Genomic DNA, 24,129 nt, shown 5'->3' with positions numbered 1-24,129 from the left:
GACTCAAGCGGCGAACTCGCTGATCGTGTTCCATGTTCGGCAAAAGATAATTGCGATCCGCGGCCAAAGACTCTCAAATTATAGTCTATAGAACTCCGCTGTGCGTTCTCTATATCTTCGCGAGTTTTATGGCATTCGGCACGCAAGGGGTTGTCCGCTTTTAGACCCCCTCCTCTACTGGCTGCCCCTCAACCTTTCTATCTACTAACGAGCGCTCGTATTCATGTACTGACCAAAGTTAATGTGTTTCTTTACTCCTCTCAAAGTGTAGCAGATTGCCGGGTCTCTTACTCTTAATGTTTCTTTTTTGCCTTAAAACATGTTTGTTTTGCCGGTTAGTCCCCGCCTGCAGTCTCTCGAGTCTCTCTCCATACTCCATGGACTGGGCTGGGTCACTGACCACAGACAAATTCGAACAACAGTTAACGCTGCCGCCTATCGACGCCGTGGTACCTGGACCCAAACTCCCATCAAGTCGGCTCTCTCCATCTCATCCCAACGTATTCCCATTTCCCCCCATCCTATCCACATGTAGCACACGTTTTTCCAGCTCCAAACACCCGGAGAAACTGTTTTTGTTTGCCCGATCAGTTAGCGCCGAACATTCCACCACGCCTGAATGAATGTGTCTGGAGCCAGGAGGTGTGGAGAGTGTGTAAGGATGGGCCATCCTATCAAGTAGGTGTTGGGGGGTTTCGTAAAGTAAAGGAAAGGCTTTCTTGGTGGTTTCAAAATGTTATATATTAAATTATTTGTGATTGGACACTCTTTAGTCTTTAATTTAGTCATTTAATATAACAAATCTGCGAGTTTCTATACATTTAAAAACTAAACTAGGGAATATCAAATTCCTGTATATACAAGTCTAGCTAATTGGCCGACAGCCCATACAATAAAAATCAATAAAAATAATAGTTCATCATTTGGTTTTCCGCATGAAAGGAAAAACCAAAAATATTTTGGAATTTTATTGGTGTTTTTCGCTCAGGCAGCGTGTTTATTACCTACATAACGCGATCCAATTAACAGCATCCATTTGCTATTGTTGTCGCATTGGCTAAATAATTACCAATGGCAGATTTAGCTTTTATTGTTTGGCCTAATCTCTCTCTGTTTTTGGGCCGAAACAATTGATAAATGAAATGTGATTAATTGTAGGGCCAACTGACGGAAGTCACAATGGTTGGCAGAGGGATTTCCAGTTAAGTTATCAAGCTGACAGCGGGTGGTAAATGGTAAAATGGTAAAATGTTTGCCTGGCCTAATGCATTAAACTGCTCCGGTTGTGTTGGCAAATGTTTTAATTTGCTTTTGTGGCCTACAGCCCGACGCCAACTTCTACCGCCATCCTCAACAGCGGGGTTTTTGTGGCGGCAAATGCGAAAATGTTTGCAATTGCCCAGAGTAGAACTGAAATTGAGACTAAATTTATTTTTTGAGCTTCTGAATGAATGGAATCTCTATCAAATTGTCTGCGGTGGTAGTGGGTTTTTCTAAAGGGGGGAAAACTCTGAGCGGGAAATGTGTTTTATATTCCAGCAATTTAGCAGAAATATTCGCAAGTGCTTACCCAGAAGGGCCATCAACTACTGTAGCTGCGTTTTAAAGAGCTTTAGACATTTTAAACTTTATGCAGGATTCAGGATCCATTTTCCCTTTGCCTCTTTGGCTCCTTTGCTGCTTGTACGTGCAAAAAGTCCGGAGTTTTTGTACGTGCTCGAAGCCCCGAAAAAGGCAACAAGTCGGACATTAAATAAACAATTTATTCGACCATTTCATGCAATTCTCAACTTGCAAAACTTCTAATCAAAATGGCAAAAAGTATTTTCATTTCATTTGTGGCTTCAATTCGGTTTTTTCCGGGCCAAACTTTCGTTGGCCTCAAAACGAATCAACAAACCAGTGAAAAGTTGATTAAACTTTACCGTCAATACAACATATTAATAATGCGAAAATTAACAAAAGTTTTTCAACTGTTTGGTGGGGAGGGGGGTTGGTTTGGGGTAAACGAGTTTTCCTGTTCACAAAGCGGATTATATAAGCAACAGATATTAGCAAATAGTTGGTGTTTTCAATTTTGGGCGTGAACGTCACGAAAACCAGTGTCGATTGGACAGGATTTCGATTTGGGTTTTCTTTCGATTGGAGAGGCAGATAAAATTAGCTGACCATTCCGTTCACCACAGCTGCTAAGTGGCCTTCAAGTTCGTTTCGGGCCAGAACATTTTCTTTTAGGCCAGTTAAAACCATAGTTGAGAACGGGTCCCAGGGTTCAAGGCATAAATAGCGAAAATGGCGAAAATAAGCGAATATCTTTAGTGTTGCATAGCTGTAAACCCAAAGAGCCAACGAGGAGTTAGCTCTTTCAATCAATTTTGCAGCTGGGAGAGAAAGAGCAATCAGCATTTGCGGTCCATGGTCTACGGTCCACGAGGAGCAACTGAAACTAGTTTGACTGGTTGACACAGTTGGTGGCCAGTTGCCAAGATACCAAGAGATATACCCAGAGTGTGGATACCGAAAGGGGCAGCGAGTTGGCCAGGCTAAAAAGTAGTTTATGGGCGCACAGTTTTGCATTCTGCCGCTGCTGCTGCTGCTGCTGCTGAAAAGCCAACGAAAGAAAGGTGATGAAAAATCACAAAACGAAAGTCAAAGACAAGAATGCAAATTTTCACCAAATGATGAGTTGCACTGAACAAAGACGATGACGCTGAATGTTGCACTCTGACTTTTCCGTTCCGACTGCACATTGCTACTTGCCACTTTGGCTGGCTTTGCTGACTTTGTTTGCACCTTTTGGGAACGGAGATGCTGGCTCATTAGGTATTCGTTGCCGGGGTTTTTCTGCCTGGTCACGGACACTGCTGGCCCTGTTGCCTAATTATAGCCACTTTCACCTGGCTAATTGCCCAGCCTTGTCATGGTGAAATTCATCAATGCCATCGTCTCTGCTCTTTTTCGGAGGCGTTCTCAGCGACCTTCCTGGCTGAACTGGACACGAACTGCTCCTGATTTATAATTTCATCCGACCTACTTGACATTTTAGCGTCTGTTCTGCTCGGTTGCATTTTCAATTTCATACACAGACAGATAAGTCAGGGAAGGTATCTAGATTAACTTTTGTGAAAAAGTTGGATTAAAAATTAACCAGCTGTGAAATTTAGTATTACATTTTTCATAAGAAGACATTTTCTATTAAATTTATAATTAAAATACTAATTAGATACTAGAGAGTGCAATTTATAAAAGTGTAAAACTACAATAACCTATTTTATTTGGGACTTTAGTGAGATTCTGCAACCGTACAACCTTTCGGTGTGCTCTCATTTCTCCTGGAGACGTTACTAATTGGTCAGCAAAGCAGCAGGCACTTTGCTCGCCTGGCGAACATTTCTCTGGTTCATAATAAATTTAGTTCACTTAAAGTGTTGATTAGACGGAATTATATTTGAGTTTTGCTAAGGAAAAGTTGAAGGCCCCACGCTTGAGCAGAGTAATTGCAAAATAAATGCAAGCACGCTTGGCCCACGTTTTCCACTCTGATTTTCTGAATGCATAGATGCCACCACAGGAAAAGCTTGGGGATTTCGAGGAGCTCAATCCGGCGGTGGTGAAGGAGGATGAGGAGGAGGAAAGTCTCGTTTATGCACACATGCCCGTGCACTTGAAACTGCCAAAGGCAGTCAAATAACTGCACCTTTGCACGAGTACCTGCTACCACCAGCCTCTCTTCCAATCCTGAATCTGAAATCTGCATCCTTGCATGGCTGCCATTAATACAAATGCAGACAGCGGCAGCCATTTTGTCCCGCAGCACTTTGACAGCTCTTCAACAAGTCCTCCTGGAGTCCGCAATTCTCCTACTCCTCATCCTCCTTCTACTCATCCACGTTCCCCTGATATTGCCTGGAGTTATGTCTGAAGTTTATTCTCCCAGCACAAAAGAGTTACCCCACTGATGTCGTCGGCAATGTTCGTGCATTAATTAAATGCGATTTTCGTATATTGTTGGCCATGTTTGCCGGAGTTATTTTTTGCAATTATAATCAACATCAGGATGTCCTGAACGAGGAGCAAAGAGAAAAAATTACATCTATTATACACTTCAATTTCATTTCGTTTTTTGATAATCCTTTGCCAGCTTAAGCTCCGTTGGGTCAGCATTTAAATGGAAATCCAAAAGAGAGCCCCCTTTTGATCAACACAAATTTAAATGCAAAAATGTTTTCATTGACAAAGTACCGACAAACTTTTGAATGAAACAATATTGACACAAAAACATAAATGCATAACTTGCTGTTACCTGTGGGTAAATTTGGTTTTTCTACAATGTAGCCAAATGAATACAGCAATAAACAAATATCACTGGGTTAAACTGTGAAACAGCAATGAATATTTGTTCGTTTAATTTAAAATCAGCAATGTATGTTTTTGGAAAACTGTCAAAATATAGAAGTTAAAGTTAGGAACAAATAAATCTATCATTACAGAAAACCAAAACATAAACTGTTAGTTATCAATCCAAACTCTTCACTTCCAAAACTGTTAAAAACTCACCTCTTTACGATCCTGTTTTCGCCGTGTGCCATTATGGATAGTAACCATATTCCAGCTCCTGGCTTTGTTATCGCTCGTCTGTTTCGGTTCACGGTGCAGTGCCCCTGGAATCGGCTTAGACAAATGCAAAGCTTACTGAAGCGCATAAGGACATTTGCATGAGCCTTTAATTTCGGCCAGCTGGCTAAGCCAAATATTTGAAACTGCCACAAAATTCAAGGGGGTGCACCTCTGGATCCACTGAACTGCACGGGAATAGTTTAGTGCCTTCTGATTTTGATTCTGTTTCTGATTCTAATTCAGTCTATATGTATATATATATAGCCGGCACACTCACACTCATATACAGACGAAATCTGCCAATCGAACATCATCATATTTTGCTTTCAATTTCCTCACTGTTTGCTTATGCAGAAGGTATGGAGCTGGTGAAGGGTTACAAGCTGGCAAAGAGAAGCTGAATATTTTCATATTCATGGGCTCCTCTTCTCTCTCTCCCATGGCAAAGGCAAAATTCGCATACAAATTGTTTATTTCCCACACACACAGACACACACATATATATACATATACACATACCCATCCACCCTTCATCCGAATCTGCATTTGCATCTGCATCTGCATCTGGGCGGAACTCGACTCACTCAACCCGACTCCCAACTCTATTTGCCCTTCGACGAAGGCAAGCCAAGTGTGGCAGGAGTTGTAGTAGTAGTAGTACAGCACCAAATTGAGACAATATTTGCACACGGTTACGTATACGCCCCGTTGCATGGAGCAGAGCAGAGCATAGCACACAGCATGGGGCACATGAGGCACATGGGCATCTATAAACGAGCATTTTCATGTTATTGGCTTTGCATCGCTGCGATGAACCAGAGGTACGGCATCAGAGCAACCCAACCACTGTAATAAAACCACGTAACAAAATGATTGCATTTGCTAACAAATTCGTGAAAATTTTTGGCATGGTTGACAGTTTCCCAAGAACAGATCGACAAAAGTTTTACGGCATGGGGGGGAGAGAATTTTAGGGAACGACGAAAACTACCCGGCAGGAAGCTTAACTATCATATATATATATAGAGAGGGAGAGAGAGAGGGAGAGCTGAGTGGAAGAGTGATATGTCCGTGTACAGTGAACATTTGTGAGGGGGGAAAACCAATTTACCGGAATCCTCTGTCTGGCTATCAAAGTTTCTGCACAGCAATCTATTTATTTCTTTTTTTAGCACACAAAAATCTAATGAAAAAGTTGGCGAATAAAATGCAAAACTCTAACCTCTGTATACAAGAATGAATATTTGCTTTGACCCTTGGGGCAAAAAAAAAAAAAAGATTAAACTAATAATAGAGGGTTACCTACAAAATGATTTGTTTTTATTAGAGTTTTTAGCAAAAAGTTAAGCTTTTAATATGGAAAGCCAAAAATAATAACATTTCAAAGGGAAAATACTTTAAATTAATTTCCCGATATTCCCATTTTGTCACCCATATTGATAGCTTACTGTGACCTTTCTGTTTTACGGGGAATGTGTATTTGCTTGTTAGGAAGTATTTGCCGATGACTCATTCGCTGCAGTTGCGCGTAACGGTTTAATGAGTTTTTGGCCACTCTTAGTTGGCCCACCTCCCACTTTGGCCCCTCCCTTCCCACATCTACTTTGACCCCCTTCCGCTATCCTGATGTTTGCCAATTGATTTAAGGCGCAGCTCTTCGCGCTTTTTCGGCCATGAGCGTAGCGGGTTGGAAATTGGAATGGGTGGGAGGTGGTAGGATGGTTACGTGGATAACGCCATCACTACGAGGTTTAATTGCGCAGTCTGGTTTGAGAGCATGCCCCATTGAAGCATTGAAAGTCATATTGACATTTCAATGAGTCTCATTTACATTAATGCCAGCCCACACAGATTTGGGGGTGGGATGATGTTAAGGGAGGGGAAATGGTACAGAGTGTGGCAACTGTGGCTGCTTTATGGAAAAACCATCCGCCCTGTGGTCCCATTGTCCTTGTTGTGCCAGTTGTTGTTGTTTGTCAGCATCGTTATTCGCGCCATTATTCCACACCAAGTTATCTCGCACAGCGTGACTTAAAAGTTAAGCGTATTCATTATGTCCTTTGTGCCCGTCGACGACAACACCTTCCATTCCAGCATCTCCTTCGTCCTTCGTCCTTCGTCCTGTTCGCCTGTTGCCCACTGCCTCTGCTGCTGCCTCTGCCTTTGTTTTATTTACTTTTCCAATTTGTTTGTCGACGCGGTGGAACAATAAAAATCCATTTCATTGTAGCTCCACCAGCATCCCGTAGGCAGGCTGCATTCTTTATCCCTTTTCCCTTTCTGTTGCTGTTGTTGTTTATCCCCTAGGCCCCTATCCCTTAAATCCCGAATGCAGCACTTAATGCTGTGCTCGTTGAATGCGGCTAAATTAAAGACACTCGGATTATCCTGCACCTCGGGGTTGCCCGCAGTTATCACCGGCAACTCGAGACTTCTTGACAAAACTTTTTTGGCCAACTGTCGATGCTGATTACCAGGCCAAACTTACCGCTCCGCCAGTCAACAGCCGGCTGGAAAAAGGATACTGAGAAGCTCTCTGGCACTCCGCTCCTCATGTAAAGGACTTCAAGTGGCAGCCACTCGCATTAATAATGCCTGAAGGGGCTCTGCCGCTGATGCTGCTGCTGCTGCTTCTCCACCATACATACGCACAAAAGTGTGCACCACAAGTTGTAACTTCCAGTGCTCGCAGAGATACAGATACGAACCCTAGAAACTCTATGGACCGACTGGGCTGCATGTACAAAGTTGGGATAATGTGGACTTTTGCTATCTTTGTTGCTCGGCAATTCATATGCCAACTGTGTGTTTATTTATGCTTACGACTTTTTGCGTAATCAAGTCTATCTCTTCAGATACCCATTTGAATACATTTCATGAGAGGGTATGCTAGTTCTTAATACATTCACTGACATATGTACTTAATGGCTTTGCTGTTTAAGCAAAATATTATGTTTGATGTCAAAAGTCAAGCTTTTATATCATAAATGTTTCTACTTTAATATATCCTTAATATTCCAACCAAAGAAGAACGAACTGCAACCGCTTATATGTGGTAAAATCTTATTAACTTACATTTGATTGAGTATCAAAATTAATATTCACATCATGACATAAACAAACCATATTTACAAACTGCAACTTAACAGCAGGGAATACATTTGCAAATGTTTGCCTAGTGAAAATCTCATCAAAGCCAAGCCAAAGTATTCACTTACGCAAATCATACAAAAACCGATTCCGACAGAGTTCAAATCCCATTTAAAATGAGATAACATACAAGACGTATGTGTATTTGATATTTGGCAAAGTAAACTTTCCTTGATTTACTTGTGGTTGGCCCCGCCCTCCTTCGCTCTCTGATTCAAATGTCTTGCACAACATAATTTTCCGGTCTGAACTTTTGTAAATTGCCGCAGTAAAAACAACAAGAAGCCTTTTGGCCATGGATTTGTTTGTCCATGATGTGAGTTGCCAAATGTTGCACTCGCACAAACACAAACTGTTTTGGTTAGTTCGTTTGTTTTAATCGCAGTCAACAATCGAAATGGAAATGGAAATGATTTGAGCCTGGCCGTGGGCTAATTACAACTGGACACTCTCTGTGTCCATGGCATCTGTTGATGTTTGTTTGCTTGCCGGCAAATTATTTGTCATTGCTGCTAATTAGGCGTTGTCTTTGGCTAGCAATTGAATAATGGTAATGGCACCATCAAAGCCCCCTTTTTACCTCCAACATACAAACAACTTCAATTGCTGTAATTCGCCTGGAAGGTGGTGAGCAAACTGGATCTGGCACAGAGTCTTTGATTAATGGATTAGGTGCAGATTGCTCATACGCCCGGTGTGATGCTGGTAGATGGCAGAAGTCATTACATATTGATAATGCCCAGCCATTGTCTCTACTCTGGCTCTGACTCTGACTCTGACCCACTTTGCTGCTGCGTATCGTCGTATCATCCAGTATCACATCACCCGTCTCCTTTGTCTTTGGCCTCCTGTGAGTCAGTCCCTTGTCTTCCCTTGGCTATATATCCTGTTACGGTAGCTGGAATCGCATTTAGTGCTTTGCCGCTACTTGTTTGTCTTAGTCATTAGCAGAGTTGATAGCTGATGGGTGAATCCTGAATCGTGAATCCTGAGTCCCTACTCTACCCCTTCTTCGTTCTAACTAAATCCCACCCACTGTGCATGTGCATCGGAATGATCTGATCCGATTCATTGACAGCGGCACTCTACTTTCTACTTTTTACTTTCCCACCCATTTGACAGGATTATCCATTATCCCCTGTCGGGGGACCCTTTTTCAATTTACTTAAATCGCCTCGCTTCGTCGGGAGGATAAATCACAGGCAATATTTCATAGGCAGGACTGCATAAATTCCCCATAAAACTGCGACTCCAATGCGAATTAAATCGCATTAACATAATCAACTTTACAACAACTATAAAAATAAATTCAATGGGATTTGCGCTCGACTGCCGACGATTCGTTTCGGAACCTCCGGCTGCTTGTCATTGTTGGAGGCTCCGTACCAGCGAAAGACACATGATATCCTAGGCTAGGCTAGGAGCCTTCACTATGGTAGTCTCCCAGCGAATGAATGGATGGACTTGACTGAATGTGCTAAAAGCTTGAGCTGCCAGGAAGCTCGTATAGTGGCAGCACATTTCCGGAAGAAGTAGCGCCAATGGCAGCCATTGTTTTTCTGATTAAGCGCTGCCATATGTTGCCTCCGCTTATCCCCACTTACCCCTTGGTGCACTTAAAGAAATTACCGTTGGGGGGGTGCATAAAATTAGGTGTCCTAGAAAAAGTGTGTAGTGCTGATGGAGTTTATGGCATTCTGTATAGAGAAACACTTCTACTGTTGTACTTTTTATACTTTCAATGACTTTCTCCAACTTCAAAGACTTTTTAATTAAAGGATAATCCATTAATATGCAAGTGTAATATTTCTCTGAGTGCACATTCGTTTGTGGCTTTTGCGCTGTGAGCGATATGTGTGAGCCACAACACACAAACTTAATTGCAAGCAGTGCAGCACAACAGCGGCGAAGGCAAAAGCAACGAGCACGATGACAATGCCACAAAGGAAAATCCGCAAAAGAGAGTGAAGTAAAAGCTTGTCAACTGCCACCGACCCACCCATCAGCCCAAGCAACCCCACCGAACATTTGCCCACATTTATCATGAGATTTTCCCTAAGTGTTCGCTCTGCATTTGAATTAACTTGACGGCAAAAGTTAAACTGCTAACTGCAACGCACTTAGATCTCTACCTCGACCCGTATGCACAAGGATATATGCGGTTGTGCAACTGAATCCTGCGAAATCCCATTTTAGCCCACTGCCTAGGGCTGCCTCACTTATTCATGCCCTCATTTTATTTACGCATTTCGTTTGTCATCCTTTGTTTCCTTTTGGCGGATGCGGCTCCGGCTGCCCGTGGCTCCTTCCATTCCTGTTAACCCCACTCCACTGTTTGTCCTACGGATTGTGCAATTAATGCGAGGAGAGGATGTCCTGGGTCATCCTGGACAGACGACAGCCTTTTGCCGCGTTGACATCTACTTAAAACTTCCCCTGCTGGCCAAGTGGGCAATCGATCTGAGGAAGTTGGAGTTCAACTGAATTATGGAGGAACTCTTAAAGCTCATCCTTAAGGCTGTAGCTGCAGCTGCTGCTACTCATTTTTTGGATAAATTAAGAGCCCTTCGAAACTTTCCCGAATTTCTCAAATAGATTTCGAAGCTCCAGTTAGAGAAGTTTTGCACTAATTCAGCGATTCTTCTCCCATTAATTAAGCAATTCCGGAAGGAAGGAAGGCAACTCGAGCGAATCCGCCATTGATTTTGTGTCGAGCTGGGAAAACTTGGCTTAGCTTAGTTCCACAATTAAGTGGAAATGTCAAGTGGCTGCTGCTGCTGCTGCTGCTGCTACCGCTGTTCTGTTGCCTTTCCCGCCAGAATACTTGGCATTTCGACATAAATCTCCTTCTTGCGATACGCGCTAATGGAGCGCGAGCAGATCGCCGGTGGCGGCGGGAACTCTGATTTGCATTTAAATGCGAGTCCTACGGAATTCTCAGTGTTCCTTCTAAATCTAAATCCTTAGCCGGGCCACAGCAAGTACCGGAGGTTCCTCCTGTTCAGCTGCTGCACTTCCTGTACTACTTGTTTCGCCGCTGGCACACTTTTAATTTGTACGCCATGTTGCAAGTCAAGTTTTCTCTTTTCCTAGGTCTGAGGACACTTAAATAAAATTGTGGGGAAAAATTGAAATTTATTCGTAAGGTTCAGAATGCAGTTCGAGTAATGAAAAGTATTAATTATGAAATTATAATTTATAATTTAAGTTCTAAAGTAATATTTATACTTTTTAAAGAAAAATTCTGTTAATGACAATCACCCAAGCATCAACTTGAAAATTTTTCTAGTGCACTAACACACAATACACATTATTCGTTGCTCCTTTTTCCGCAGTTTTCCATATGCATTGCTTTGGACAATGTTATCGTTTAAGCTCAATTGCATTGCTTTGCTCTGTTCTCTCTCTCGCATGTTTGCTTGTGTTTGGGGAGGTGGGTTGGATGGTGGTGATTCTGTATTATAGTTGTTGGTGGGTCCTGTGGGTGGGATTTTAGGGGATGGCTTTTCGGTCAGAGGTTTGCTGGCAGTTTGCATTTGTTGCTGCTTGTTGCTTTTCTGCCTTCAGCGAAGAATGAGTGCAACAGCATCAGCAGCAACAAAGGGAACTTTTCTTCTTTCGATTCTTTCGGCATTGCTTTCTCCGCTTTCCCCTTATTTTAATGAATGTGTGTGTGTGTGTGTGTGGGTGTGTTTGTATGTGTACTGTTGTTCGTATGCCATGTTCCTGTTGTTGTGGAAACTTTTTGTCCCGCTTCCGCTGCAATGGCTGCTTCCTTTTGTCGTCCTCGATTGCATTTTGCATTTTACTAACAAAGACCATTGCAAATGCTTTTCCCTCGTACAAATTTAATTGGTGCCCGGGTGAGTGGAAATTAATTTCCCGCCATCCGAAAAGAAAAACACTTTCACTCGGGGCTAAGAGCTTCGTCTGGTATTTGGCATTTAAAATATTCAGCCTCAGAACCCTCCTTCCCTTGAGAATTCCATTCCACAGACTTTTCAAATTACGTATACGTCGTGTGGGCCAACTAATGTGGCCTTAATGCAGTTTACCGCTCACACGTCTCGCCAGGTGTATTATATTTATATATTATTTTCCTTAGTTTAGCTCGTTTTCCTCACATTTTCATTTAGTTTTGCTAACCAAGGAACGTCTAGACCGGAGACAAGCGCATTTCCGGCACGCAAGCTGCTGTCTCGTATCCTGGCAGACAATGAATTTTATTGCACTTCGTGTCCTCGAATTGGCTAATGTCTGCCTGGCACGCGACCGCCTTATCCTGGCCACGAATTTATGGTAAATTCACAGACGGCAGACAGTGAGTCCCTTGGATATTTGCCACTTCATTAAAACAAAACAAGCAATAATATTAATTTGCCCCAAAAGGGAAATCACTCAGCCAAGCCTTAGATGAAATTCAATTAAGGTCCTTTCTGTAGGGGAAACAATATTCCTTCCCCACTTTTACATAATGTTGATCAATTTTCATTAGCCTTTAACGAAATTTTCTACGTTCTTGCTAGCTGAGCAAAAAAACAGAGCAAAAAATCACTAAAATCAGCTCCTTCTTTGAGATGCTCATTAGGAGACGTTGAGGAGCTAGCCACGCCCCTCAGAAAAGCCGCAGGGAGGCGGGTCGTGATAAATTTCCATCAAGCTTAAAGTTGACACGTTTCATGTTCCCTTTCTCTGTTTATTTTTTATATTTTAACAACTCCCCCATCTCTGTTTACATTTTCCCCTTTTGTGAACGGCCAAGACGTAGCTGAAAAGGAATCCGGAGAATGCGAGAACTTTGGGGCTGGATAATATTTCAGGTACACCTTCCCAGGATTGTGCTACTTAAAAAGTTTCCCAGCTGCCAGGGCTCTTTGGTGGGGCGGCTGGATGTCCCGTAAAACGCGAGTGTTTATGGCCAACCCTTTCTCGCCATGGACAGTCACATTCCCATTTCCCATTTCCCGTTTCGCCGTTGTTGACGGTGTTCGTTACACGTGGGAAATATTTGCCTGGCTTCCTTTTCCGGCCTTTACCACCCACCCAGTATCCCCGCAACAATATTTTTGACAATTTCCCCACCGGCGAAGCCACACATATGGCGCTCAAAACACATATATATCGCGTCATAACTTTGAATTACGATTTGCCTGATGGCAGGCAGAGGTGGCAATAAAACAAAATGGCAACTTGTAATTGCCAGCCGACACAGTGACGCATTCTTAATTAGCTACCGAACTTCACAGAACTGCAACTGCTGCAGTCTCCGAAAAATTTATTAATTAGTTGGTGGAAAACTATGCAAAAAGCACCTGGTGTTTCGGTTTTGCCTTTCGTTTTTCAATTGTTTTATGCGAGGCAACGTGTGAAAATTTAATAATTTCATGTTTGCTGCCAGGCGCTCTACGCTGCCTGTTTTAAGCTTGACGAACCATGAAAAGCGTCTGCCCCCGGTGGCCAGGTGGAAAATGTGGATAGGCGGTGGAAAGCGGGTGTGCCAGTGTGTGCTCTCTCAGCCGCCTGGAAAAACAATAACAATAATAAAGTCTGGGCCTGGGTCTGGCGCACGTCTACGGCGAGCGCGGCCAAGCTGAAATTTTAATTAAACATTTTAACACTGCAATTAACACGGCGACAAGCGACTACCGACACACGCAACTGCAGTCTAGGGAAGTTCTCCAAAAAACACAAAAAAAAAAAGAAAACAATAATAAAAACACACAGGAACCCAACCTAGAAACATAAGTTACGGCTCCTTGGGAGTTTGAGCTCTCGCCCTACGAGCATTATAACCTGTCTACACTTCATTTGAGAACACATTTTTATAATGGCCTTTTTGAGTACCAGGGGTAATAACTCAAAGCCTCTTAAAGCTGTGGAAAAGGAATATAAAATTAAATTTTACTCTTTTACTCATTTAATAAGAGTAGCTAAACTAAAAGGTTAAAAGCCGAATAAAGTATTTTGGAAATATTAAAATACTGATTTATACTGAAAGCCTTTGCAGTTTAAATCCCAAAAGCTGAAATAAAAACAGAACGTCAGGATCTGAAGTTCAATAATTTGAAAATTGTCCAAAAATCCAAATCGTTTCATATTCCCCCAGATAAGAGTCTAACATATGTCAGTCCACTTGATATCCTTAAACAGGACCAGGACACTTTGCCATGCAATGCAGGTGTGCTATCCCACACTGCGTATACGCAATGCCAGACAGGACCAGAAATAGGGATTTTCGGCACGACGTGTCCTTCATGGGGCGAACGTGCGAATTATCTGCACCGAAATGAGCAACACAATGAACAAACAGTTTAGTTGCAACTTGAATTCGAAATGGAATTCGACACGACGACCTGACCTTCGCCCCCTTTTCCACCTGAGTGGACTAAGTCGGACCAAATCGCAATTTTGGGTATGGTATGAGCGCCAGTCCGTACGTTTTCGACTGGCTTTAGTTAATTAACGAACCCAAAACGCTTGCCAAATGGCCATTAGAGGGACATCAAATCGAATTTCATTAAATTTTCAACTCCACCGACCGAATGGCCATCGGGTAACGGTCATCCGAGCTTTGGACAGTGTCACATTGTGGCATTTTGTTGGCTGCACTTGCCGCTCCGCAACCGTCGATGTCGCCATTTTCCACCACGTTGTCTGATTAAGCTGTATACTTCATTTCCCAGAAATGTCAAAAGGGGCTGGCAAAAAATTGTTGGCCAAACAAAGCGGCAAAGAATCCTGAAAAAAGATTAAATTTCATTTTATCTAGATATATATTAGCTAGTCGTCGTGGCGCAGGAAAATGAAATTAAAAATGTTACCCGCTGTTTTGGAGCTGCCTGGGAAATTTGAGAGAGCTTTTTGTGAAGAGTTTTTAATTAAGTCAAAGGCAGCATTAAAAATGCCAAAACAGCAGCTACCTTACATACATATTTCCTGGAATTCATTTTAGGGAGAATTATGAATATTAAGAGTTTAAGAGGAAGAACCGAATGTAATTGCCAGTTAGCAAGTATGCGTTAATGATTTTTTAAAAGATTTAAACATGAAGATTATACTTTTTATAAAATAAAATTTAAAGTGAAAGAAAATCACTTTAATCCAACACTTTTCGTTGATATAATTTTACAAGCGAATGTCGCACCCCAAAAACATTGCCTACTTTTAAGAGCAAATGCAATTATCTTCCCCCTGACCTTACTGACTCTATGAATTTTCTTTCCCTTTTGCAGACAGATGGCCACGCCCACACAACCGCCCACCGATGATAATTGAATAGGAACATTAATTGCACTGTGGTTTGTTGGTTCCCGCACCACACCCACACACATACACACACTCGGCACACCCAAGCACATACGGAGAGAGACCGTAACACACACACAAACACAACGACCAAAATCAGGCCACGTGGTTGAGCCATGCAGACGAGGGAGTTTCCTCGAAGGCCCCTGGGCCTGCTTCTTGTGCTCCTTGTGGTCCTGCTGCAATCATCGCTCATCAAGAGCTACCTGATTATCGTGCACGAGGACACTCCTCCAGGCACTGTAATCTTCAACGCCTCCGTCTATAAATTGGGTTCGGAGCGGCATTACAAGATCAATGCCCACAAATCGGCTAACTTTGTACACCATCTGGTCTCCGTTAGCCACAAGGATGGTCAGATTCAGCTGAAGAAGGCCCTCAAATGCGATGGCATCTACTATCCAAATCTATTCACCTTCTATGTGGACTCCACTTCAAATCGACTGCGTAGCATAGATTATTATAGCCTGCCTGTAAGGATCTTTGTCTCCGGACACAGTTGCAATGAAGATAGAAGAATAGAGCAGGAACTGCACCACCATCACTACGAAGAGGAGGACAATACGGGTTATTCGAAACGTAGAAGAAGGCGATCCACCCAGGAGATAATCCAACTAAATGGCAACCAGTTGGAGGAGGATTTCCGTCGTAATAGTACGGAATTCCGAGCTGGAGATCTTATCTTCGGAGATAGTTTCGACAATGAGATGAGACACAGGATATTGAATCGAAAAAGAAGAGCCGTGGGATCACCGGATCCGCTGCATCTGCAACCCGCCCTGCATCGCCGGATTTCCGATGCCAAACAGTGGATCTCGGAAACATATGCCTCTTATGCCATTCACACCACGGATAAGTGGAACCAGATCTGCTTGCGGCGTTCACAGTTCATCAACAGCTTGAATGCCTTCTTGCCCCGATCTGTATGCCAGCACTGTAAAGTGAGTTTCCTGGATGTGAACGATGAGCGTTTCGCCATCGAGCACCAGAGCAGAGATCTTGTGGCCAGCAGGGATGTCTGCATCGCAGAGTCCATGTGGAAAGTGAGCATTACTTTCAACATCCGGTGTGATCGACGTGATATCGTAGATTCAGACCACCGGCTAAAAATCGTGTACCACCACCAGGAGTTTAATGACACGGATATTGCCAAGAGAGTGCGAAGGGAATTGCGCAATCAATCACCTTACTTTGAGCAAGCTCTTTATGTGGCCTCCGTGTTGGAAGAGCAACCGGCTGGTTCTGCAGTGACTACTGTACGGGCACGAGATCCCGAAGATTCTCCTGTGGTTTATTCCATGGTCTCTCTGCTGGACTCCCGCTCCCAGTCGCTATTCAAAGTGGATTCAAGAACTGGCGTCGTCACTACCTCTGCCAGCCTGGACCGTGAGCTGATGGATGTGCATTACTTTCGAGTGGTGGCCACAGATGACAGTTTTCCACCGCGATCCGGTACGACGACGTTGCAGGTGAACGTTCTGGACTGCAATGATCATAGTCCCTCCTTTGAAGCGGAACAGTTCGAGGCGAGTATCCGAGAAGGAGCCACTGTGGGGTCGACGGTTATTACATTACGAGCTACCGATCAGGATATTGGCAAAAATGCAGAAATCGAATATGGAATAGAGGCAGTGACTGGTGAGTTGATAAGCTGACCAAAGCAAATATCATTTGAATATAATCTCATATATTATTATTATACTAAATCTATTTTGTTATTCTTGTTTATCGTTAGATGGCGCGGGATTGGCTCAGGATCAAGAGATGCCTATCTTCCGGATCGACTCCCGCTCAGGTGTGATCTCGACGAGGAGTAGCCTGGATCGGGAGACATCGGATAGCTACCACCTGTTAGTAACAGCTGCGGACATGGCTTCAGCACAGAGTGAAAGACGGACAGCCACTGCTAGCGTACAGGTGAAAGTCCTCGATGACAACGACAATTATCCGCAGTTCAGTGAAAGGACGTACACGGTCCAAGTTCCTGAAGACCAGTGGGGAGGTACTGAAGATAACACGGTGGCTCACATCCGGGCAACGGACGCGGATCAAGGCAATAATGCCGCTATACGATATGCAATAATTGGAGGGAATACGCAGTCACAGTTCTCCATCGACTCAATGTCCGGTGATGTGAGTCTGGTGAAGCCACTGGACTACGAAAGTGTACGCAGTTATAGACTTGTAATTCGCGCCCAGGATGGAGGTAGTCCCTCAAGGAGTAATACAACCCAGCTCCTAGTGAACGTTATCGATGCGAATGACAATGCTCCGAGGTTCTATACCTCACAGTTCCAGGAGAGCGTACTCGAGAATGTCCCTGTGGGCTACAACATCATAAGGGTGCAGGCCTACGACTCCGATGAAGGAGCCAATGCAGAGATTACATACAGTATTTCAGAGAGGGATGACAACTTTCCCCTGGCAGTGGATCCTCGAACTGGTTGGGTTCAGACCATTAAGCCACTGGATCGCGAAGAGCAAGGACGTTTTGCCTTCCAGGTGGTAGCCAAAGATGGAGGTGTGCCCCCCAAATCCGCAAGTTCCTCAGTGGTGATCACCGTGCAGGATGTCAACGACAACGATCCCGCTTTTAATCCAAAGTACTACGAGGCAAACGTTGGGGAAGATCAACCACCGGGAACTCCAGTTACGACAGTGACAGCCACCGATCCCGATGAAGATTCCCGCTTGCACTACGAGATTACTACGGGGAACACAAGAGGACGGTTTGCGATCACCTCTCAAAATGGTCGAGGTCTGATTACCATCGCCCAGTCGCTGGATTACAAACAGGAGAAGCGTTTCCTGCTCACAGTGGCAGCCACCGATTCAGGTGGTCGTTCTGATACTGCCACCGTCCATATCAACATTACGGATGCCAATAACTTTGCCCCCATCTTCGAGAATGCACCCTATAGCGCTTCGGTGTTTGAAGATGCCCCTGTGGGTACTACGGTCCTCGTGGTATCCGCCACCGATAGTGATGTAGGAGTTAATGCACAGATCACTTACTCCCTGAATGAAGAGAGCATCAACGGCTTGGGTAGTCCGGATCCATTTTCGATCAATCCCCAGACAGGTGCCATTGTAACAAACGCCCCTTTGGATCGAGAGACTACCAGTGGATACCTACTTACCGTGACCGCCAAGGATGGAGGTAATCCTTCTTTGAGTGACACAACCGATGTGGAAATAGGAGTGACCGATGTAAATGATAATGCACCTGCTTTTAAGAGTCCGCTGTACCAGGCTTCTATTTTGGAGGATGCCCTTGTGGGAACTTCAGTGATCCAAGTGGCAGCCAGTGATCCAGATGTGGGGCTTAATGGGCGCATCAAATACCTGTTGAGTGACCGCGACGTAGAGGACGGGTCCTTTGTGATCGATCCCACTTCGGGAACTATTCGAACCAATAAGGGATTGGACAGAGAAAGTGTAGCTGTCTTTCATTTGACCGCTATTGCCCTAGACAAGGGCTCACCCCCACTTTCCAGTACCGTTGAGGTTCAGATCCGATTAGAGGATGTTAATGATTCACCACCAACTTTCGCTTCAGACAAAATCACACTCTATGTGCCGGAAAACTCGCCGGTGGGCTCTGTAGTGGGTGAGATTCACGCCCACGATCCCGACGAAGGTGTCAATGCAGTGGTACACTACTCGATTATCGGTGGTGATGACTCCAATGCTTTCTCTTTGGTAACTCGACCTGGTTCTGAGCGCGCCCAACTGCTCACCATGACGGAACTGGACTATGAATCAACACGAAAGCGGTTCGAGTTGGTAGTTAGGGCAGCCAGTCCTCCACTGCGTAACGATGCCCATATCGAAATCTTAGTCACGGATGTAAATGATAATGCTCCAGTATTACGGGACTTCCAGGTGATATTCAATAATTTCCGCGATCACTTCCCCAGTGGCGAGATCGGAAGAATACCAGCCTTTGATGCGGATGTCAGCGATAAGCTACATTACAGGATACTGTCGGGTAACAATGCCAACCTACTACGCCTCAACAGCAGCTCGGGAGGATTGGTTCTTAGTCCCCAGCTGAACACCAATGTACCCAAGTTCGCCACCATGGAGGTATCTGTATCGGATGGAATCAACGAGGCCAAGGCCATCATGCAGCTTTCGGTACGTCTGATCACCGAGGACATGCTCTTTAACTCGGTAACTGTGCGATTGAATGAGATGACAGAGGAGGCTTTCCTATCACCTCTGCTCAACTTTTTCTTGGATGGATTGGCTGCAATAATTCCCTGTCCCAAGGAGCACATATTTGTGTTTAGCATTCAAGATGATACTGATGTTAGTTCACGGATATTAAACGTCAGCTTCTCAGCACGCCGACCGGATGTTTCCCATGAGGAATTCTACACACCGCAGTATCTTCAAGAGCGAGTCTACTTGAATAGAGCCATCCTGGCCCGCTTGGCCACTGTGGAGGTCCTACCATTCGATGACAATCTCTGCGTTCGTGAACCCTGCCTGAATTTCGAAGAGTGCCTTACTGTCCTAAAGTTCGGCAATGCCTCTGAGTTCATTCACAGCGATACAGTGCTCTTCAGGCCTATTTATCCAGTAAATACCTTCGCCTGCTCCTGTCCAGAAGGCTTTACAGGCAGCAAGGAGCACTACCTTTGCGACACAGAGGTGGATCTCTGCTATTCGGATCCCTGCCAGAATGGAGGAACCTGTGTAAGGCGCGAAGGTGGCTACACCTGCGTTTGCCCAACTACTCATACGGGACTGAATTGTGAAACTGGAGTGGGTCAGCTCCGATCTTGCCCTTCCGATACATGCGAGGGTGGACTGTCCTGCCTAAGCAATTATCCAAGCTCCCAACCCCCTCCTTATACATCAACCTGTGAGTTACGAGCCCGTGCCTTTGGACGCAACTCCTTCCTGACCTTTGAAAGTCTGAAACAAAGGCATCGCTTTAATCTTAAGCTCCGCTTTGCCACCGTTCAGGAGAATGGATTGCTCCTCTACAACGGAAGATACAATGAGTTACACGACTTCGTTGCTTTAGAGATCCATGAAGGACATGTGAGCTTCTCCTTCTCTTTAGGAGATCATAGTGAAAGGGTATCGGTGATCCAAGAGGCTAAGGTATCCGATGGAAAATGGCACCAGGTGGAGGTAGTGTATCTAAACCGCAGTGTCACCTTGGTGCTGGATAATTGTGACACAGCCATTGCTCTTTCGGGACAATTGGGTGATAGGTGGAACTGCGCTAATCGTACTACTTTGAAATTGGACAAAAGATGTTCGTTGCTCACGGAGACTTGTCATCGTTTCTTGGATCTCACAGGACCCTTGCAAGTGGGTGGACTTCCTCGCATTCCAGCCCACTTTCCAGTGGCTAATCGTGATTTTGTTGGATGTATCTCGGATCTTCGTATCGATGATCGATTTATTGATCTCAACTCATATGTGGCAGATAATGGAACTTTGGCAGGTTGCCCTCAAAAGGCTCCTCTGTGTCAATCTGAGCCCTGTTTCAATGGTGGCACCTGCCATGAAGGATGGGGAACGTATTCCTGTGAATGTCCCGAAGGATATGCGGGAAATAGCTGCCAGGATAACATACCTGCTCCTTGGCGCTTCTCCGGAGATGGAAGTCTCAGCTTCAATCCACTCCTGCGACCTATTCAACTGCCATGGACCACTTCCTTCTCACTACGAACGCGCCAGAAAGAGGCTTTCCTCATCCAAATTCAAATAGGACAGAATAGTTCAGCGGCGGTTTGCTTGAGGCAAGGTGTACTGTACTATATCTTCGATGGAGAACCCATGTATTTGGCAGGAGCCTTTCTCTCAGATGGTGAGTGGCATAGAGTGGAAATTCGCTGGCAGCAGGGCTCAGAAATCCACTTCTCTGTGGACTACGGACAACGTTCTGGTTCAGTGCCCATGTCACAAAAGGTTCAAGGCTTGTATGTGGGTAAGATAGTGATGGGTAGCCCAGATGGCAGCATTGGATCAGTTCCTGAAGCCTCTCCCTTTGAGGGTTGCATCCAAGATGTGCGTATTGGTGCAGGTCAATCGGTTCTATCACGACCAACTATTCGGGAGAACGTGGAAGACGGCTGCGAATCACGTGCCCAATGTCCAGATCATTGCCCCAATCATTCCTCTTGCGAAAGCACTTGGGATCTGGCCACCTGTGAGTGTGACTCAGGATTCGTGGGAGCAGACTGTTCTCCTATCTGTACGGTGAGACCCTGTGCCTCTGGAGTCTGCAGGGCAAACACTACTTTATCCCGTGGTTACGGATGCGAATGCAACAGCAGTTCCCGACATGGGGATTACTGTGAAAGGGAACTTCAACAACCATGTCCCGGAGGGTGGTGGGGAGAGCGTGTATGCGGCCCATGTAGATGCGATTTGGCCCAAGGGTACCACCCAGACTGCAACAAAACTACTGGCCAGTGCTACTGCAAAACGAATCATTACCAACCGCCAAACGAGACCGCCTGCCTCTCCTGCGATTGCTACTCCATCGGAAGCTTTAGTGGAGCCTGCAACCCGCTGACAGGACAATGCGAGTGCCGAGAGGGAGTGATTGGGCGGAGATGTGACTCCTGCTCAAATCCCTATGCAGAGGTTACCCTCAGTGGCTGCGAAGTGGTCTACGATGCCTGTCCGCGATCCTTTGCCGGTGGGGTCTGGTGGCCGCGTACTCCTCTAGGCGGAGTGGCCATAGAGGGATGTCCTGCGCCAGCTCGGGGAAAAGGGCAACGCAGCTGCGATGCTCAATCTGGAAGTTGGAACACTCCAGACATGTACAACTGCACCTCGGAGCCATTTGTTGAGCTGCGACGCCAGCTATCCCAATTGGAGAAACTCGAACTGGAGCTTAACTCTTTTGTGGCCATCAAAATGGCAGAGCAACTCAGGAAATCTTGTGAGACGGTGGATAGAAGGGGTGCCAGCAAGGATCCGAAGACCCCAGGTATTGGACGCCCTAATAGACGCTACAAAATGGAATCATCTTTCCTGCTGAGCAATGGCGGAAATGTCTGGTCGCATGAACTCGAGATGGACTATCTGTCAGATGAACTGAAGTTCACCCATGATCGTCTATACGGCGCAGATCTTTTGGTAACAGAGGGTCTTTTACAAGAGCTGATTAACTACGAACTCATGCAGAGCGGTCTGAATTTATCCCACAGTCAAGATAAGTACTTCATCAAGAACTTGGTGGATGCAGCCAGTGTTATTTTAGATCGAAAATACGAGTCGGAATGGCGAAGGGCCACGGAACTTATTCAGAGAGGACCGGACGATCTGGTTGATGCCTTTAACAAGTACCTTGTGGTCCTAGCTCGCTCGCAGCACGACACTTACACCAGTCCTTTTGAAATCGTACAACCCAACATGGCTCTGGGCTTGGATATAGTCACCACGGAATCTCTATTTGGCTATGAGCCGGAGCAGCTGAGTGAATACCACCGGAGCAAGTACCTCAAGCCAAATGCCTTTACTACGGAGAGTGTGGTGCTGCCTGATACCAGTGGCTTCTTGCAGCATTCAGCCCGCCAGCGACCAGTGATTAGTTTCCCTAAGTACAACAATTACATCTTGGATCGCCGAAAGTTTGATCAGCACACCAAGGTGCTGGTTCCACTGGAGATGCTCGGAATTACTCCCCCGGAAAGCAATGAGGTATCAATGAGTGGACGAAGAGGTAGTCATGACCACAGAGCGATTGTGGCGTATGCGCAGTACAAAGATGTGGGTCAGCTGCTGCCCGATCTTTATGATGAGACCATAACCCGTCGTTGGGGAGTGGATGTGGAATTGGCTACACCTATTCTCTCCCTCCAGATTCTTGTACCATCAATGGAAAAAGAACAGGAAACCCAAAGAATGGAGATCCCATCTAGGAAGATCTCTTCATCTTCAACGTCTTCATCAGGAAGTACTGAGCAACAGTTTGTTGAGGTGTTCGATGTACCAAAAGCACCCACTAGCAGTAGTGAACAACAGATTGAGGATATTCGGATAACAGCCCATGAAATTCCACCGCCGGTTTCATCTGGAGAACAACTGGAGGCTTCAAGTAACGAAGATGGCGACGAGAGGGAGCCACACATTCGCCTGAACCTTGATGACATTGAGTTCCATGGCAACTCCGGGGAGGAAATCATTTCTCCAGATTCTCCTGAGGTGCTCAATCCGAATTATGAAGGTGTTAGCTCCACAGGAAGTGCTGAGCAGCCAAAGGGTGAGAACGAAGCGGTTTACAGAGATCGCCGTTTGGTCAAGAGACAGATAGAGGTCACATATCCATCAGAACAAATGGAACAATCGGAACAAGTGGTCTATCGATCCTTGGGTTCACCTCATCTGGCTCAACCCATAAAACTACAGATGTGGCTAGATGTGGATTCCGCCCGTTTTGGACCTCGCTCTAACCCACAGTGCGTCCGCTGGAACTCTTTCACCAATCAGTGGACCCGATTGGGTTGCCAAACGGAGATTCCCGACTTCGACGGAGATTTCAATCCGGCAGCACAGCAAGTGATCCTGGTGAACTGCAGCTGCACCCATATTTCTAGCTATGCGGTTATTGTGGATGTAATTGATCCGGAGGATATCCCGGAACCTTCACTCTTAGTGCAGATTACCTCGTACTCTGCCTTTCTGGTCTCACTTCCTTTGCTGTTGGGAGTATTGCTGGCTTTGGCCCTTCTACGTGGTCAACAGACAAACTCAAATACCATTCACCAGAACATCGTACTTTGTGTCTTCTGCGCCGAGCTTCTTTTCTTCGTGGGAATGCAATCGCGTCGGCAGCTTTTGGAGAGCGAATTCCCCTGCAAACTGACGGCCATCTGCCTTCACTACTTCTGGTTGGCTGCTTTTGCTTGGACAACGGTGGACTGCGTCCATCTGTACAGGATGCTTACCGAGATGCGGGACATCAACCACGGACCCATGGGATTCTACTTTGCCATGGGCTATGGCGCTCCAGCCATCGTCGTTGGACTCTCTGTGGGAGTTCGGGCTCATGAGTATGGCAATAGCTTATTGTGAGTATTC

The 24,129-nt window shown here is 45.2% G+C and overlaps 1 protein-coding gene across 3 annotated transcripts in view; it reads left to right on the top strand.

Annotated features, from left to right (window-relative positions):
* LOC108112848 (protocadherin-like wing polarity protein stan) overlaps nt 1–24,129 on the top strand; it is a 50,108-nt gene that overhangs the window by 20,215 nt on the left and 5,764 nt on the right. For all 3 annotated transcript variants that reach the window (XM_017223162.2, XM_017223164.2, XM_017223163.2), the window contains exons 3-4: nt 15,000–16,710; nt 16,808–24,119. In XM_017223162.2, coding sequence (XP_017078651.1) covers nt 15,189–16,710; nt 16,808–24,119 — 8,834 coding nt within the window. In that variant the 5' untranslated portion in view covers nt 15,000–15,188. The remainder of the gene's footprint in view (nt 1–14,999; nt 16,711–16,807; nt 24,120–24,129) is intronic.

Source organism: Drosophila eugracilis, unplaced genomic scaffold (genome assembly GCF_018153835.1).
Source record: "Drosophila eugracilis isolate 14026-0451.02 unplaced genomic scaffold, ASM1815383v1 contig_90, whole genome shotgun sequence".
In the NCBI taxonomy this organism is placed as follows: domain Eukaryota; kingdom Metazoa; phylum Arthropoda; class Insecta; order Diptera; family Drosophilidae; genus Drosophila; species Drosophila eugracilis.
Note: the sequence above shows the minus strand (reverse complement) of the source record. Positions and strands in the feature narration are given on the sequence as shown.